This window comes from Panthera uncia, chromosome B4 (genome assembly GCF_023721935.1).
Source record: "Panthera uncia isolate 11264 chromosome B4, Puncia_PCG_1.0, whole genome shotgun sequence".
Taxonomy (NCBI): domain Eukaryota; kingdom Metazoa; phylum Chordata; class Mammalia; order Carnivora; family Felidae; genus Panthera; species Panthera uncia.
The window spans coordinates 118,050,821-118,069,394 of record NC_064809.1 but is presented as its reverse complement, the minus strand read 5'-3'; the positions used below and the strand labels follow the sequence as shown (position 1 = coordinate 118,069,394).

At 36.9% G+C, this 18,574-nt stretch overlaps 1 protein-coding gene across 1 annotated transcript in view; it reads right to left on the bottom strand.

Annotated features, from left to right (window-relative positions):
* The window catches only part of SCYL2 (SCY1 like pseudokinase 2), a 71,658-nt gene that overhangs the window by 542 nt on the left and 52,542 nt on the right, over nucleotides 1-18,574 (bottom strand). Inside the window, exons 13-18 of the mRNA XM_049626150.1 lie at nucleotides 17,300-17,418; nucleotides 7,226-7,326; nucleotides 5,585-5,651; nucleotides 5,354-5,449; nucleotides 4,247-4,366; nucleotides 1-2,946 (exon numbers count right to left, since the gene is read on the bottom strand). The exon at nucleotides 1-2,946 is cut by the window's left edge and continues 542 nt beyond it. Coding sequence (XP_049482107.1) covers nucleotides 2,302-2,946; nucleotides 4,247-4,366; nucleotides 5,354-5,449; nucleotides 5,585-5,651; nucleotides 7,226-7,326; nucleotides 17,300-17,418 — 1,148 coding nt within the window. The 3' untranslated portion in view covers nucleotides 1-2,301. The remainder of the gene's footprint in view (nucleotides 2,947-4,246; nucleotides 4,367-5,353; nucleotides 5,450-5,584; nucleotides 5,652-7,225; nucleotides 7,327-17,299; nucleotides 17,419-18,574) is intronic.

Here is an 18,574-nt window from a genome sequence, read left to right as displayed (position 1 = left end):
TTCTTTCTTTCTTTCTTTCTTTCTTTCTTTCTTTCTTTCTTTCTTTCAAGTAAGCTGTACGCCCAGTGGGGCTTGAGCTCACAACCCTGAGATCAAGAGTTGCGTGCTCTACCGACTGAGCCAGCCAGGCACCCATCAGATGCAATTTCTCAATAGAAAAAGGGAATGGTAACAGTTCAATTGATGGACATGATTTAGGTAAAATATCTTCAAGAAAACAGAAAAACTATACGAAAAGATTTCTAAAACTGTAGCACCATTACCTCAATGAATGAGCAAATTTCAAGATGTAAAAATTACCTAAGAATTATATATTATATTCTTTCAAATAATCTATTTTTATATTTAGAAGTTCAAATTATATGTTGTTATATTCAACTTTCCTTCTAATTAGGAGTTCAACACGGACATCAAGTTATTTTACAAAATAAAAAGCAATTTCCTAATAAACAGTTACTACAAAATTGTTACTAAGGAAAATTCTTCAACATTAGTTTTATTCCATATGTAAACTTTCCTCAAGAGAAATATTGTGTTACAAATAAGACCAGTAATCTGGTCAAAGTGTGAAGGTATTTGACAAAAACATTTGATATTCCTAGTGCCTTTCATTTCTTGGATAAATTTCTTCAACATTCCTATGAATCTTTTTTATAAAACCATGCAGTAACAAAGTACACCTCATACAGAAACCAGGTGTAAAGCTGACCTTTTATTTTTTAAAGTACCCCCTTACTGAATACTGCCAGCAATATTATCAACAAATAACATTTTATAATCAAGAACCGTACATTCAATGTATATATTTAGTGTGTGTGTGTGTGTGTGTGTGTGTGTGTGTGTGTGTGTGTGTGTGTTTCAATGAATAAGCTTGGTATCAGCACACTAAACTTCATGTGATTTATTTTAAATGATTGCTGGTTTCAGAGAATTAAAAACCACAAACCCTATGGCAGCAACTATAATGCATATATAGTTCTCTGAAAGATCATTTTGAAGTTATCACATAAAGGTGGAATATAATTTAAACAAAATACAAATAACATTTACAGCATAAGGCTCTGTGGTTGAATAATCAGCACATCAAAGAAAAATATCAGAGAAAGACTTTAAAAATAAAGCAGATTTCCTATTAGAAGAATTTTTTTTTGTTTGCTAACAATAGCTAATTGTGGACATAAAAATGTTCAAACAAAAGTTTCCTAAAATTTCTAGAACACAATTAAACTTTAGTTGCAGTAACTGATGAGGTCAGACTTTATCATGGTAAACTGAAAGTTAATCTGTTGGTAGCGAGAAGATACAACCGCTCATTTTTAGAGAAGTAAAGTTTATTACATTTGAAACGATACAGCAGAAATCTCAAAAGTTTACTCATTAAATATAGTTTCTTACAAATATCCTTTTGAAAATGCAATTCATATGTGCTGCAACCTCAGAAGTTTGAATTCAAAATGAAATATGAAGGCAAGAGTCAGGGAAATCACATCAGAGGGCTCTGTCAAATATCTGTACAAATCAGTACATATTCTTCTATCTGTCATACAGTAGGAAAGAAAGTGATTCTAAATATATCCAAGTAAATGCAGAAAAATACATTAGTATTTGAGGCAGACCATGCTAAAATATAATTTACAATGATTAGTTTGCATTTAAGATGGTTAATAATGCCTTTAGTTTGAACCAATGAAATCAACATTAAGTTAAATTTTGTAGTATTTGTTCAGTCTTTTTAGTTCATCTGTGAAGTAAATAAGATTGGAAAAAGCAAGTGACCTGATCCTTTTCATTATGTTTATCATTATCTCCTTCAGTCATACTAAATGCAAACAAATCAATAGAGCATCAGGATTTTTCACACATTAAAATAAAGACTAATGACTTGTGAAGGCAGACTGTGTACCATGTAGTATTTAACATATGAAACTTGCATTAACCATCAACTCAAAATTTCTTAAATAAACCAAGATTTACAAGCTAAAATAAACAAACATTTGATTAAAAAATTCTGCTATTCAAGATACTCAGGTGTCTTTTTTCTCTTAGAGATTGGTAAGGGTTGGGTCTTTTAAAAACTTGGAAGAGGAGGTGGTAAGAGGAAAAAAATCCTCAATGCTTTAAAAAACTCAACTGTTACGAATCCAAACAATTACTATGCTGGCATGGAAACAAGGTGTTTTCTGTCATGGAACCATTCACTTTCCCACAGAAGTAGTTCCTCCAAGCCAACTATACAAAGATGTAAATTCGCTTACCCATCATTAAAATTGAAGTAATCCTTCAAAAACAGAGCAAGACACCTCACCCAAAAAGATCTTTTAAATCATTGCTAGCTGAACTGCTATTGGTCATTGTAGTTGGTGGCTGTGCAAAGTTCTGCGGGCTAAAGAAAGGATTAGCCTGCACACCAAAGGCAGACTGTCCCATCATGTTCATTGGTGTTCCCATTACTGAACTGCCCATACCTGGAGACCCTTGTGGAGGTACAAATTGATTAAGCCACTGATTTGGTTTCTGTTGTGATAACTGGTTCATGCTAACTTTGGGTTTCTGAGGGCCAAAGAGATTATTAAGAGCAGACATATCTGTGGGTCTTTGTTGAGTCTGCTTCGCACCAGCAGGAGGAACACTCACAGCACTGAAGTTTGGCAAAGTGGAAGGTGTTCCCAGTGTCATCTTGGTCACTCCGGGTGTGCTTGGACTACTGAATAAGTTCTGGTTTGTATTAACCGGCATGTTGAATCCTGAAGTCTGAAAGCCCATGTTAGCATTTAGGCCGTTGGTCAAACTTCTCTTGGTGTTATCAGTTGGTGTAGAAAACATCATGCCAAGGCCCATAGAAGGAACAGAAGTGAAGGTACTTGAAGCAGAAATTTTAGGGGTACTAACAGAAAGGCTGGTCAAAGATGACATGTTATCCATCAATGTGTCTGTCAAGTCCTTAGTCTGAAAAACATGAGGGAATTACTTTACCTCCAAGATTGCCAAATTCTTTACAATCAGTAACATTTGACAGGTTGTACTATAAATGACAACTCCAAATTAAGCTCAACAGTCTATACCAAGTTGGCAAACCACAGCCCACAGGCAAAATCCAGCCTGCCACATACTTTTACAGATAAACATTTGCAATCAATTTGATGACAGGGAACACTAACTTTGAATTCCAATTAAATAAAATGCTGGCTCCGCCCACCACTCCCCAAAATAGAAATTCCTTCTCATTAGATCTGCATTGCAAAAATGATACTCTATTTAATTTTTATATTTTGAATTGCATCACAATTTTGTAGAAATTTGTTTTCTCTCTTATGTAAATACCTACAAAATATTTTTGATTTTGCCTCTTGGCCCATAAAGATTTTTCTCTGAAGAAGAATTTTAGTGATTAAGAGGTAACAAAAAAGGGGTGCCTGGGTGGCTCAGTCAGCTGGGCGTCCAACTTTGGCTCTGGTCATGATCCCACCATTCATGAGTTCAAGCCCCACATGAGGCTCTGTGCTGACAGGTCAGGGCCTGGAGCCTGCTTTGGATTCTCTATCTCCCTCTCTCTGTGCCCCTCCCTCATTCGTACTCTGTCTCTCTCAAAAGTAAACATAAAAAAATTTTTTTCACAAAAAAAGAGGTAACAAAAAATAATTTAAAGAAAGCTTTTAAGATAAAGTTATTTCTGCAGTCTGTATGAGTTTGAACTCTCTACCGGCAAGAACCTTAAGCCCTACCATAGCACTACCACCTAGGACAGTGGCTGGTACATAATAAGAAATAAATACTGGTCAGGACATATTGGTAAGTATTCCTAAATCAAGTTACAGACCTGGCTATAACTGAAACACCAAAAATTAAAAATGACTTTTTGGTCAAAAATATATAAATGCCTGAACACAATATTACTGATCATTTCAAGGTGAACAGAGTTAATCAGTACTATGAAACCTAATATTTTTTAAGAATTTTATTGCCTTCTCTTTATTGGTATTTATCTAGCTTTCTCTTTGTTTGGTAACAAACACTATCTCAAAATATTATACATTAAGGCAGGCTATTGAGGAGTGGCTGGAAAATCCTTTATGCCCATAGTTCTTAGAAACTGCATTATTGAAATTTCTTAGAAATATATTTTTAGACAAACACTAATAGGTAGACTAAGTTATATACTCCTTAAGTATCATGCGCTTGAAATTATACACAAGTATAACCTGAAAGTAAGTATGCTTGAAATTCTGCAAGAGAAATCAATTCTGACCTGTTTGACTGGAGCAATAGGTGTGTGTACTTGGGGTTTAAGAGGCTGCTGGCTTTTCAACTTCTGTGCTTGCTCCTGTTCTTTTGCTAATTTTTGTTTTTCTTCAAGTGTAAGTGATGCCTCAGAAAAAAAAAAAAAATATATATATATATATATCAATGAGCAATTTCATAATTCCACTTATAAAACAGAAGACTTCTTTTTTTGTAAAGTATGTCTTAGTATGTTTGACGATAGCAAATAATTTGCAAATTACTACTGTAGTGATTGCCACAGGTACATTATATTTTGAATTAATATAAGCTTTTACTTTAAGTAGAAACTCACAAAATCTCTGCTAAAATAGTTCCAGTATGAAAACAGTTATTGTTTTAAAACCATTCATCAAAATGACTTTTTTCCAGACAAGGAGAATATGACTTGATGACTTCATTTTATAAAATTGGGAGATTCCTGTTCAACCCTATCTCACTCCAAAAATATTTTAGGAACTCACCAAAAAGCTAAGGAAAACATAAACAGTGTCTTTCACTGCTAAAGGTCTGCATCAAATTTGACATTTGTCTTTTTCCTTTATCAACTTTGCTAAACTATAAACTCACAGTATGTTCTCTTAAAATTCTGTAAACCATGCCTGGTAGCTCCTTGGCTTTACACATATAGGTACTTGTTTTTGTCAAATGAATAGAAGAAAAGTTGCCCCCAGCAGAAATTCAAATTTAACATATTATATTGAATATTAACAAATATTTCAATTGGAAAGTATCATTTTATAATTTATTATTCAAAATCAGAAGCAGAGTTGAGACACAGTGACATTTATCAAGAGGTATGACTGGCAAAGTCCAGCAGAAAGGACAAAGGAGGCAAGGCAATCTAGAAGTTACCATGTGGGAGGCTGAGTAATAAAAGAAGTTAAAATTCTCAAGTCTGTATATTCTCAATGTGAATCAGGTCATGTTCCCATGATAATTTTTAAATTTCATAAAAATATTAAAAAATGTTTCTTGTTAAGATGCTGAACAGCATTTCCCAACAAAATCTATAATTTATAGGAAGTCCTATAATATAAATAAGTACACTACAGGAGTAAGTGAAGAAACTTACTCTTTTATGTTTATTCTGTAACCCATCCTCTTTATTTTCTGATTCACCACCAGTAAGAAAGTCTGCTCCAATGTTGTTAAAGACTTTGTCAATATGCTGAAAAGAAAAATGTCAAACCACCTGAATAACATCAACAAATTGTGATTTTACTGCTTAAAGGGCAAAAGCCTCTCAAATGAAGCACACTGTCAAACTCTTTTTACAAAAATTAAAATAATCTAAATGTCTTACCTGAGATCCAACATTTGTAACTTTCGTCTCCTCAGAAGCATTCATTTGATTTCCTATATCCAAAGATCTGCAGGAAAATTGAATTATGACAAAGCAATGAAAAGAAATGCTTATTTTTAAAATACTCATACAAAAAATGGTTCTTCCACATGGGGGTTATTGGAACCTAAACAAACTTCTTTCAGGACAGTCATAATCTTTTTCATTATTTGCTACAATTAATGTCTGCTTGCTCAAAAACAGTAACATTTGCATAACAAGTTTTTTTTTTAATTCAATATTCAAAATTTACTGGAGAATTTACTCAGTCTCATAAAATCAGGCAAGCATGATTCTTACTGTCAGAGAGCTTATAGATCACTGAGAGACAAGGTATGATATGTAGGACTTGATGTGATTAAATTCAGAATCTGATTCTAATAATAAATGCTACAATCACTGTGATGGGCCAGATCCATGCCTTGAAAACCAGGCAAGATTTAGATAAGAAGAAGAAAAAAGAAGGGTTCGTTTACACCTCAAGTACAAATACTAGATATTAAAATTTTCTCTTATAAATTTTTAAAAATTATTTTTCAGGGTTCCTGTGTTAATACAGTCAACCCACGAAATGACATAAATATCTACATCATCGAATATTTAGAGAATAGAATATTTAGAGCGTACAAAGGGCTATTTCAAGTCATCCTACACCTGGTGTATTTGCTTTCATAAGCCTTCATCTCACTCTGGGGCAGAACCTATAAAATTTTATACGTGGGGACCTTGCTCATAATTGGTGTAAATTTTAGTGAGTATCTGATGTCTTTGGCTCAGGATTTAACAGCCATCTTAAAATCACGTGTTTTTTTCTGGGAAACAAATATAGTGATTTTATTTTAATAAACCGGCATTCTCCAGTGAGTAATTTTATCTTTCCCTTCTTTGTTTGAAAACTAGTATTTTGCAAATAATTTGGAAAATCCTCCCTTAAAGAAACGGAAGTGAATGTTGTGGTATTAAATATGAAATGAATGCTCTATAAATGTTTCTGGAATCAGAGAAAAGAAAAAGGGTGAGATCAAAATACTAGGGTTTCATAGATTTGAAAAATATTTGTAAGCGGTGCTCTTCATGATTAGCACTCTGAATTTACAACACTAGTAGCTAATGCTGACAAGAGACTTTCTCAGCAATAGAATTTTCTTTACATATAGAAAATCTTAAGATTATCATATCACACTTTTGCACTCAGAAATGACACTGGATTTTCCACAATATTCTATTTTAACTCAGTTCAACTTAACATGTTGGAAAATTTTTAAATGTTTTACATGTGATCAAATTGAAATCCATCAATTTTTCACTATGCAGAACAAACTGATGGTTACCTGAGGGGAGATGAATGGGGGGATGTGTAGAAGAGGTGAAGGGGATTAATAATGATCACTGAGTAATAATGTATAGAATTTTGAATGACTATACTGTACACCTGAAACTAATATAACACTGTATGTTAACTATACTAGAATCAAAATAATAAACTTCATTTAAAAAAACAGGAATCCATCAATTTTTTGGGTCCTTATTCCAGAAAATCAATCATGAGGTCACTTTAGTGTCACTCTTGGGCCATGTATAATTCATATGCAACCTACTTACTTCTGCTGTTCTTGCATTATTTGAAGTTGTTCCAGTTTAGTCTTATGTTCAGACTCCAATCTGTTAAGCATCTCTTTTATGACGGAAATGAAAGAATTGAACTGGTGTAATAAGAAATTGATACAGTTACAATGTTTCAAGTTAGCAGCAAATATAATGTAATAAGAGAATTTAACAAGTTAATCATAATACTTTCATTTTTACCAGTATATGACCCACTCGGAGTACGGATGTCACAAGAATAGTATATTTAAACTCAGCAATCACAGCAAGCTTTTACAATATCTCTGTATGATGGTGGTAAGGTTGATGAGGCTTCTAACTTCCAGAAAACATATCTCAATGGGTTTTCTAGCCTGAGTAGTCTAACAGCTATTATTCAGGGGTCTTATAAATTTACCCCCAGCAGTTATTACATATTGACTTTCCTAGAATAATCCAAAAGTGACCATATAAATTTGTGCATATCTGGAAACAACCCACTTAATAGTGCATTAAACAATTAGTTTATTGGAGGATCCTGGGAAGATGGCGGCGTAGGAGGACGCTGGGCCCACCGCACGTCCTGCTGATCACTTAGATTCCACCTACACCTGCCTAAATAACCCAGAAAACCGCCAGAAGACTAGCAGAACAGAGTCTCTGAAGCCAAGTGCAGATGAGAGGCCCACGGAAGAGGGAAGGAAGGGTGGCGAGGCGGTGCGCCCTACACGGACTGGCGGGAGGGAGCCAGGATGGAGGGGCGGCCCGCCGGCCAAGCAGAGCCCCCTAGTCTGGCTTGCAAAAGTGGAAGGGCTGGATGGAATGTGTTCCAACAGCAAGTGGGACTTGACATCTGGAAGGTTATAAGCTAACAGCTCTGCTTAGAGAACGGGAGGGCTGGTGGACAACGGGAGGGAGAGTTGTTGAGCCCCAGACGACAGAGCTCAGCTTGGTGGGGAACAAAGGAGCTCGCCAGCGCCATCTCCCTCGCCCATCCCCCAGCCAAAATCCCAAAGGGAACCAGTTCCTGCCAGGGAACTTGCTTGCACCGCACAAACACCCATCGTTCTGCTTCTGTGGATCTGTCCCTCCGGCGGGTCTGACTCCCTCCTGGTGCCCCAGGGCCCCTCCCGAAGTGGATCTCTGAAGGAAAAGAGAGCTGAGCCTACCCCTCCCGCCCCTGTGCACCTTGCCGATCCACCCCAGCTAATACACCAGATCCCCAGCACCACAAGCCTGGCAGTGTGCAAGTACCCGAGACGGCCACGCTACCCCACAGTGAATCCCGCCCTTAGGAGGGGGAAGAGAAGGCACACACCAGTCTGACTGCGTCCCCAGTGGTGGGCTGGGGGCAGACATCAAGTCTGACTGTGGCCCTGCCCACCAACGCTAGTTATTCAAGACAGCACAAGGGAAGTGCCCCCCAGTCCCACACCACTCCAGGGACTATCCAAAATGACAAAACGGAAGAATTCCCCTCAGAAAAACGTCCAGGAAATAACAACCACTAATGAACTGATCAAAAATGATTTAAACAATACAACAGAAAGTGAATTTAGAATAACAGTCATAAAATTAATCGCTGGGCTTGAAAACAGTATAAAGGACAGCAGAGAATCTCTTCCTACAGAGATGGAAGGGACTAAGGAACAGCCAGGAGGAGCTAAAAAATGCTGCAATGAACTGCAAAATAAAATGGTGACAACTACAGCTCGGATTGAAGAGGCAGAGGAGAGAATAGGTGAACTAGAAGATAAAATTATGGAAAAAGAGGAAGCTGAGAAAAAGAGAGATAAAAAAATCCAGGAGTATGAGGGGAAAATTAGAGAACTAAGTGATGCACTAAAGAGAAATAATATATGCATAATTGGTATTCCAGAGGAGGAAGAGAGAGGGAAAGGTGCTGAAGGTGTACTAGAAGAAATAATAGCTGAGAACTTCCCGGATCTGGGGAAGGAAAAAGGCACTGAAATCCAAGAGGCACAGAGAACTCCCTTCAGACGTAACTTGAATCGATCTTCTGCATGACATATCACAGTGAAACTGGCAAAATACAAGGATAAAGAGAAAATTCTGAAAACAGCTAGAGATAACCATGCTCTAACATATAAAGGGAGACCTATAAGACTCGTGACTGATCTCTCTACTGAAACTTGGCAGGCCAGAAAGGAATGGCAGGAGATCTTCAATGTGATGAACAGAAAAAAATATGCAGCCGAGAATCCTTTCTCCAGCAAGTCTGTCATTTAGAATAGGAGAGATAAACGTCTTCCCAAACAAACAAAAACTGAAGGAATTCGTCACCACTAAACCAGCCCTACAAGAGATCCTAAGGGGGATCCTGTGAGACAAAGTACCAGGGACATCGCTACAAGCATGAAACCTATGGACATCACAATGACTCTAAACCCATATCTTTCTATAATAACACTGAATGTAAATGGACTAAATGCGCCAACCAAAAGACACAGGGTATCAGAATGGATAAAAAAAACAAGACCCATCTATTTGCTGTCTTCAAGAGACTCATTTTAGACCTGAGGACACCTTCAGATTGAGAGTGAGGGGATGGAGAACTATTTATCATGCCACTGGAAGTCAAAAGAAAGCTGGAGTAGCCATACTTATATCAGACAAACCAGACTTTAAATTAAAGGCTGTAACAAGAGATGAAGAAGGGCATTCTATAATAATCACAGGGTCTATCCATCGAGAAGAGCTAACAATTATAAATGTCTATGCGCCGAATACAGGAGCCCCCAAATATATAAAACAATTACTCACAAACATAAGCAACCTTATTGATAAGAATGTGGTCATTGCAGGGGACTTTAACACCCACTTACAGAAATGGATAGATCATCTAGACACATGGTCAATAAAGAAACAAGGGCCCTGAATGATACATTGGATCAGATGGACTTGACAGATATATTTAGAACTCTGCATCCCAAAGCAATAGAATATACTTTCTTCTCGAGTGCACATGGAACATTCTCCAAGATAGATCACATACTGGGTCACAAAACAGCCCTTCATAAGTATACAAGAATTGAAATCATACCATGCATACTTTCAGACCACAATGGTATGAAGCTTGAAATCCACCACAGGAAAAAGTCTGGAAAACCTCCAAAAGCATGGAGGTTAAAGAACACCCTACTAAAGAATGAATGGGTCAACCAGGAAATTAGAGAAGAAATTAAAAAATATATGGAAACAAATGAAAATGAAAATACAACAATTCAAACGCTTTGGGACGCAGCGAAGGCAGTCCTGAGAGGAAAATACATTGCAATCCAGGCCTATCTCAAGAAACAAGAAAAATCCCACATACAAAATCTAACAGCACACCTAAAGGAAATAGAAGAACAGCAAAGGCAGCCTAAACCCAGCAGAAGAAGAGAAATAATAAAGATCAGAGCAGTAATAAACAATATAGAATCTAAAAAAACTGTAGAGCAGATCAACGAAACCAAGAGTTGGTTTTTTGAAAAAGTAAACAAAATTGATAAACCTCTAGCCAGGCTTCTCAAAAAGGAGATGACCGAAATAGATAAAATCATGAATGAAAATGGAATGATTACAACCAATCCCTCAGAGATACAAGCAATTATCAGGGAATACTATTAAAAATTATATGCCAACAAACTGGACAACCTGGAAGAAATGGACAAATTCCTAAGCACCCACATGCTTCCAAAGCGTGGAAGGAGGAAATAGAAAGCTTGAATAGACCCATAACCAGAGAAGAAATTGAATCAGTCATCAAAAATCTCCCAACAAATAAGAGTCCAGGACCAGATGGCTTCCCAGGGGAGTTCTACCAGAAGTTTAAAGCAGAGATAATACCTATCCTTCTCAAGCTATTCCAAGAAACAGAAAGGGAAGGAAAACTTCCAGACTCATTCTATGAAGCCAGCATTACTTTGATTCCCAAACCAGACAGAGACCCAGCAAAAAAAGAGAACTACAGGCCAATATCCCTGATGAATATGGATGCAAAAATTCTCAATAAGATACTAGCAAATCAAATTCAACAGCATATAAAGAATTATTCATCATGATCAAGTGGGATTCATTCCTGGGATACAGGGCTGGTTCAACACTCGCAAATCAATCAATGTGATACATCACATTAATAAAAGAAAAGATAAGAACCATATGATCCTGTCAATCAATGCAGAAAAAGCCTTTGACAAAATCCAGCACCCTTTAATAAAAACCCTTGAGAAAGTCAGGATAGAAGGAACATACTTAAACATCATAAAAGCCATTTATGAAAAGCCCACAGCTAACATCACCCTCAACGGGGAAAAACTGAGAGCTTTTTCCCTGAGATCAGGAACACGACAGGGATGTACACTCTCACCGCTGTTGTTTAACATAGTGTTGGAAGTTCTAGCATCAGCAATCAGACAACAAAAGGAAATCAAAGGCATCAAAATTGGCAAAGATGAAGTTAAGCTTTCACTTTTTGCAGATGACATGATATTATTATACATGAAAAATCCGATAGACTCCACCAGAAGTCTGCTAGAACCGATACATGAATTCAGCAAAGTTGCAAGATACAAAATCAATGTACAGAAATCAATTGCATTCTTATACACTAATAATGAAGCAACAGAAAGACAAATAAAGAAACTGATCCCATTCACAATGGCACCAAGAAGCATAAAATACCTAGGGATAAATCTAACCAAAGATGTACAAGATCTGTATGCTGAAAACTATAGAAAGCTTATGAAGGTAATTGAAGAAGATATAAAGAAATGGAAAAACATTCCGTGCTCATGGATTGGAAGAATAAATATTGTCAAAATGTCAATACTACCCAAAGCTATCTACACATTCAATGCAATCCCAATCAAAATTGCACCAGCATTCTTCTCGAAACTAGAACAAGCAATCCTAAAATTCATATGGAACCACAAAAGGCCCTGAATAGGCAAAGTAATTCTGAAGAAGAAGACCAAAGCAGGAGGCATCACAATCCCAGACTTTAGCCTCTACTACAAACCTGTAATCATCAAGACAGCATGGTATTGGCACAAAAACAGACACATGGACCAATGGAATAGAATAGAAACCCCAGAACTAGACCCACAAACGTGTGGCCAACTCATCTTTGACAAAGCAGGAAAGAACATCCAATGGAAAAAAGACAGTCTCTTTAACAAATGGTGCTGGGAGAACTGGACAGCAACATGCAGAAGGTTGAAACTAGACCACTTTCTCACACCATTCACAAAAATAAACTCAAAATGGATAAGGACCTGAATGTGAGACAGGAAACCATCAAAACCCTAGAGGAGAAAGCAGGAAAAGACCTCTCTGACCTCAGCCGTAGCAATCTCTTACTTGACACATCCCCAAAGGCAAGGGAATTAAAAGCAAAAATGAACTACTGGGACCTTATGAAGATTAAAAGCTTCTGCACAGCAAAGGAAACAACCAACAAAACTAAAAGGCAACCAACGGAATGGGAAAAGATATTTGCAATGACATATCGGACAAAGGACTAGTATCGAAAATCTATAAAGAACTCACCAAACTCCATACCCGAAAAACAAATAACCCAGTTAAGAAATGGGCAGAAGACATGAATAGACACTTCTCTAAAGAAGACATCCAGATGGTCAACAGGCACATGAAAAGATGCTCAACGTTGCTCCTTATCAGGGAAATACAAATCAAAACCACACTCAGGACATCACCTCACGCCAGTCAGAGTGGCCAAAATGAACAAATCAGGAGACTATAGATGCTGGCGAGGATGTGAAGAAACGGGAACCCTCTTGCACTGTTGGTGGGAATGCAAATTGGTGCAGCCACTCTGGAAAACAGTGTGGAGGTTCCTCAAAAAATTAAAAATAGACCTACCCTATGACCCAGCAATAGCACTGCTAGGAATTTACCCAAGGGATACAGGAGTACTGATGCATAGGGGCACTTGTACCCCAATGTTTATAGCAGCACTCTCCACAATAGCCAAATTATGGAAAGAGCCCAAATGGCCATCACCTGATGAATGGATAAAGAAATTGTGGTTTATATACACAATGGAGTACTACGTGGCAATGAGAAAGAATGAAATATGGCCCTTCGTAGCAACGTGGATGGAACTGGAGAGTGTGATGCTAAGTGAAATAAGCCATACAAAGAAAGACAGATACCATATGGTTTCACTCTTATGTGGATCCTGAGAAACTTAACAGAAACCCATGGGGGAGGGGAAGGAAAAAAAAAAAAGAGGTTAGAGTGGGAGAGAGCCAAAGCATAAGAGACTGTTAAAAACTGAGAACAAACTGAGGGTTGATGGGGGGTGGGAGGGAGGGGAGGGTGGGTGATGGGTATTGAGGAGGGCACCTTTTGGGATGAGCACTGGGTGTTGTATGGAAACCAATTTGACAATAAACTTCATATACTGAAAAAAAAATACATAATAAAAAAAATTAGTTTATTCAGATTGTTACAAAAATGACATGTTGGGCTAAAATAAATCTGCTTTCTACAAAGAAATATTAAATGTATTTAGTTTAACTTTCAAATAATTAAAGTTCCTAAAGTATATCTAATACTATGCCATAATGTGGTTCAGGCTTTGGTTAAATGATGATTCTTAGAGTGCCTCCGATCATCATGAACAATTTATTTGAATAATACCATACTTTACAGGAAGAATCCAGAAACTGTGTTCTTCCCCTCCCAAATCTTCTGACTATTTTTGTGCTGGGTGCTCCTCAAAATAGGTTTATTAATATCTCTATCTTATAAATGAGGAACTTCTGGCTTAGTGAGAGACAAAGCAACTTAGTATGAGATACTAAATAACATATGGCAGGATTGGAATTCATAAAAGTCTGTCTCCAGAGCTTGTACTAGTTTCTACATGACCCTGCTTCTCACCATGCTCAACCATCTGTTCATCCTTTGTCTCACCATGAGAGTTAACAAAAGGCATTATTTCCTTAGCGGTTTACTTTGACAGACTCTCTGCTGATTAGTTTTCTTTTTACTTTGCAATGAAGTAAAACATAGTAGCAGAACAGTATACATATAGGTGCTCATATCAAAAAATTCACAAACTGAATGCAGAAAAAGAACATTGGCAGCACCCCACAGGCTTCCTTGTGCCCCCTTCTCGGTACTTCCCACCACCTTACCCTCTGAGTAAACACTAGTCTGACCTCTGGCAGTGTAGTTTTGACTGATTTTTGTACTTTATATAGAATCATTAGGTAGATCTTCTTCTGTGTCTGGCTTCACTGGCTCAACATATGTTTGTGACATTCATCCATATTGTTGTATGTAGTTGGTGCAGAAGAATTAACATAGTAGGCCTGAACTTCCATCTTTGAAAAGGCCTGCTTGCAAGGTTGGCCATTGGCCGGTGTCCAGAAACTCAGATTTTACGAGGGTTCCCACCATTAATTGATGACAGTGGCTCACTAAACTAAACAAAGACTATGTTTTATGCTAAGCATCTGCTTTTCTTCTGGGAGTCTGGAATTTGAGTACATGACAGGCAGATGGAGCTACAACACTTCACATGTACTGTCACGACTCATTACCAGGGAAAATAAGTACATTGAGGAGATGACTCTGGAAGCTTGAATCTCGTTTCCTCCAGACATTGCCCTATAAGCCTTCTCCCTTTGCTGATTTTGCTTTATACCCTTTTGCCATAAAAACCATAACCACGAGTACAACCATATGCTGAGGCCTGTGAGGACTCCTAGTGAATCAATGAATCCGAAGGTGGTCTTTGGAACCCCTACTCAACATAAGTTGTGATGTGTTTTGACTGCTGCTTGGTATTTGCTATTTTATAATCCAATGCAAAAAATGTACTTTCCTAAATCACATTATCTTTCTCACATAATGCAAAATACACTTAGATTATTTTAAGTCAGAATTTACAGAAGAGGGCACTCTTTCTTCTTTTTTCTTTTTTTTCTTTTTTATGTTTTTATTTTTGATACAGAGAGAAAGCACAAGCTGGGGAGGGACAGAAAGAGAGGAAGACAGGAACCAAAGCAGGCACTGCGCTGATAGCAGATATCTTGATGTGGAGCTTGAACTCAAGAGCTGTGAAATCATGACCTGAGCAGAAGTTGGATGCTTAACTGACTGAGCCACCCAGGTGCCCTGAGGGCACTCTTAAATCAGGAACCTTGTCCATGAAATGAATAGGAAAGCAGACCACACCCATGTTAACTATCTCGAAATACCAGAAGATATGAATCAAAGTATTCTGTTGATGAAAAAAGGTCCCTAAAAATATCAACCATAAAGCTGAAGAAAACAAACACCACATTTCATATGAAATTATATATCCTGATATAAGCATTTTGGGAATATTTAAAAACATGCTAGATCATATATATGAGAACTAAGAACAGAAATGACCAAAAGCTGGATTATCTTAGGCATTATCATCATCCTATTTTTCCTCAATATTCATTGTTTCCCTTTTTGCCAGTTGTAACCTCAACCCTGCCACCCAAGATATGAAGAAACTATCAAGCCAAAAATTGAAATTTAGGGACACAAACTTTCAGAGGCTTACCCAACCACTTCATAGGGAATTTTAGATCTGATTAATTTTATAAATTTCCCTAACTCCAAAACTCCTTTCCCTAGGCACTCTCCCCTATAGGCCAAAAGCTTTCCTGCTTAACTCCAGCTTCTGTTTCCTTCATTGCTCTAATTCACTTTCAGTACTTAATTCCCAATCTTGCCTGCCTATCCATTTCTGACACTCCCTATTAAACAGTAACCAACTAATCCCAGTATTTTTCCATCATACTCCATTAAACACCAGTTCTATGGTAAACAAAATGACTTGTCATTACTCGGTAACTCAAATTTTCTCTCTATTTAATAAATATTTTTGTTTCTGGCACTGCATTAAGTGCTGGGGATATAATAAAGAATAAGATATAATAACCAACCTTCTGGGAAAGGCAGACAATACCTATGACAACTACAGTGATAGAGGTATACAGAGAGATAATTGTATAATAATGTTTGAATACATTACCTTTTTGCTCAAATGTTTACCGCATCTTGGAAGTTCAAATACCTAAGTACACCTGAAACTAATATATCACACTGTATGTTGACTATACTAGAATTAAAATAAAAAACAAACACAACAATAAAAAGCAAACACCTAAATCAGACAGCCATTTAAAGTCTACCTGTTCTAGTCTCAATTTATCTCTCTTCCATTACTCCCCTACTGATTTACAGGTATCTCTCAGTCAAACTGGATTATTCATTCTCTGTGGCTGATAGACTCTAAATTGGTTCCCAATTATCTCCTCATTCTGCTGCTCAGGTCTTTGTGTAATTCCCTATCTTTGAGTGTGGGCAGGACCTTGCTGGTCCTGACTTGCAAAGGTAATAGGACGTCATTTTCTTGATTACAATATAAGATGCTGTAACTTCCATCTTTCTAGCAGACTCTCTCTCCCACTTTGATGAAACAAGTTGCCATGTTGGAAGACCCATGAAGCAAGGAGAGCTGACACAGCTAGAAACTGAGGCCCCTGGTCTAACAACCTAAAAGGAACTGAATCCTGACAACCATGTAAGTGAGCTTAGAAGCAGATCTGTCCTTCCCCCATTTGAGCCTTCAGATGAGGCCCCAGCCTTTGACTGTAGCACTGTGAGAAACTCTGAACAGAGAATCCATGCCCTGGCTTGGCTGACCCACAGAAACTATGAAAACCATCTAGTTTGTGGTGATTTGTTATGTAGCAATAAATAAGAAATACACACCCCAGACACATCACATTCATTTTTAATTTGTTCATGTCAACTTTCCAGCCCCAAATTTGAATTAGCCCAAAATCCTACATATCTTTCAATGTTCTAGTCATTTACTATCTCCCAATGAGGCCTTCAATAATCCATCCTTCCAACTCACATACTCCTTACTTTGAACCCACAACTTTCTTTATTGAACTCTGTGACATATTTTTCCTTGTTTTAGCAACATTTAAATGTAATATATTTATTTATTTAATTCCAAGAAAACAATAAACTGGACAAATTGAATAAAACACAAAATACTCCTACCTGATTGAGATTAAGATTGTTTTCAATACTCAGGGGAATCAAATGAGGCAATACTTTTCCAGCAAGCTGCTCTTTGGTGATTCCTAACTTCTTATGTGTAAAGGTACATTTATAAATACCTGATAGAAAACAATGAGACAAATTTTATAATCCAATACCACAAATTCATAGATACTAGGAAAATATTGTATCTATATGAAATCTCTTGATAATCAGTTTAATTACAAATTTTTTCTTATCAGTGCCTAGAATGAGGATGCTCTTAAATATGGATAAGAATGATTTCAGCTTTATCATCAGTTTAAACCATGACATATTTAACCTGTACTTGCTTGGCTTAAGAGCACATTTAATATTAGTGTAATATTAAAAGCCTTACTACAGTGCAACAGTAAGGTTACAGAATGATCCTCTCTCCTGAAAACACCTAAATATGTATTTGAGACTTCTCACCCAAACTCGAGACATCTATTTCACAAGTATGTGAGTATAGGTTACACCTTTATTCACTTCTTTAACCAGAAATTTCACTTATATACTCAAAGAGTAACTTTACTGAGCACCTATTAAACGCTTATTTGCTAGGCACTATGCTCATTACTTCTCCCTGCCCATTTTCTCACTGAATTCTCATAAAACTCCTATAATGATGTATTTTTACCCTCATCTGACAGATGAAATTTTTCTAAGTCATTCCAGGAACTGACACAGCCAGGGCAGAAGCTAGGGCTCTTTCCACTATGCTAAACTCTTTTTCAGGAAGACTTATTTATTTGAGCCCAAAAGTCTCATACCATATACCATGTCTACAAAGGTCTACAATAAATTACTTGCTGACCATTCCTACAAATATTTACTGAGGGCTTTCTATAGACCAGGCACCTTAGTACTTTAGTAAGTGTTAAAAATACACGGCTGAGTAATTTCATTTTTCTTCAAAATTAATAAACTTTAACTTCAGTAAAAACTAAACTTGCTAATGTTTTTGTGATACTACAAGTATGTCTGTTTCCATTAGTATAGCAGACCCCAGCATTTCCAGATTGGACTATCAAAACTGTAACTATTTACAAACAATTTCAGTTTCTTGACAGAGTAATTTGTAATTATGCTAATAGAACAGAATGTGCTGTAAAGCTAATATGCTTCATCAACGCATCACTTAGCAGTGACACATACTGGTTAAGATTTAAATATATATAAATTAAAAACCAGCTCTACCACTTTTCAGTTGTGTTATCTCGAATAACTTACTTCAACCCTGAGCCTCAATTT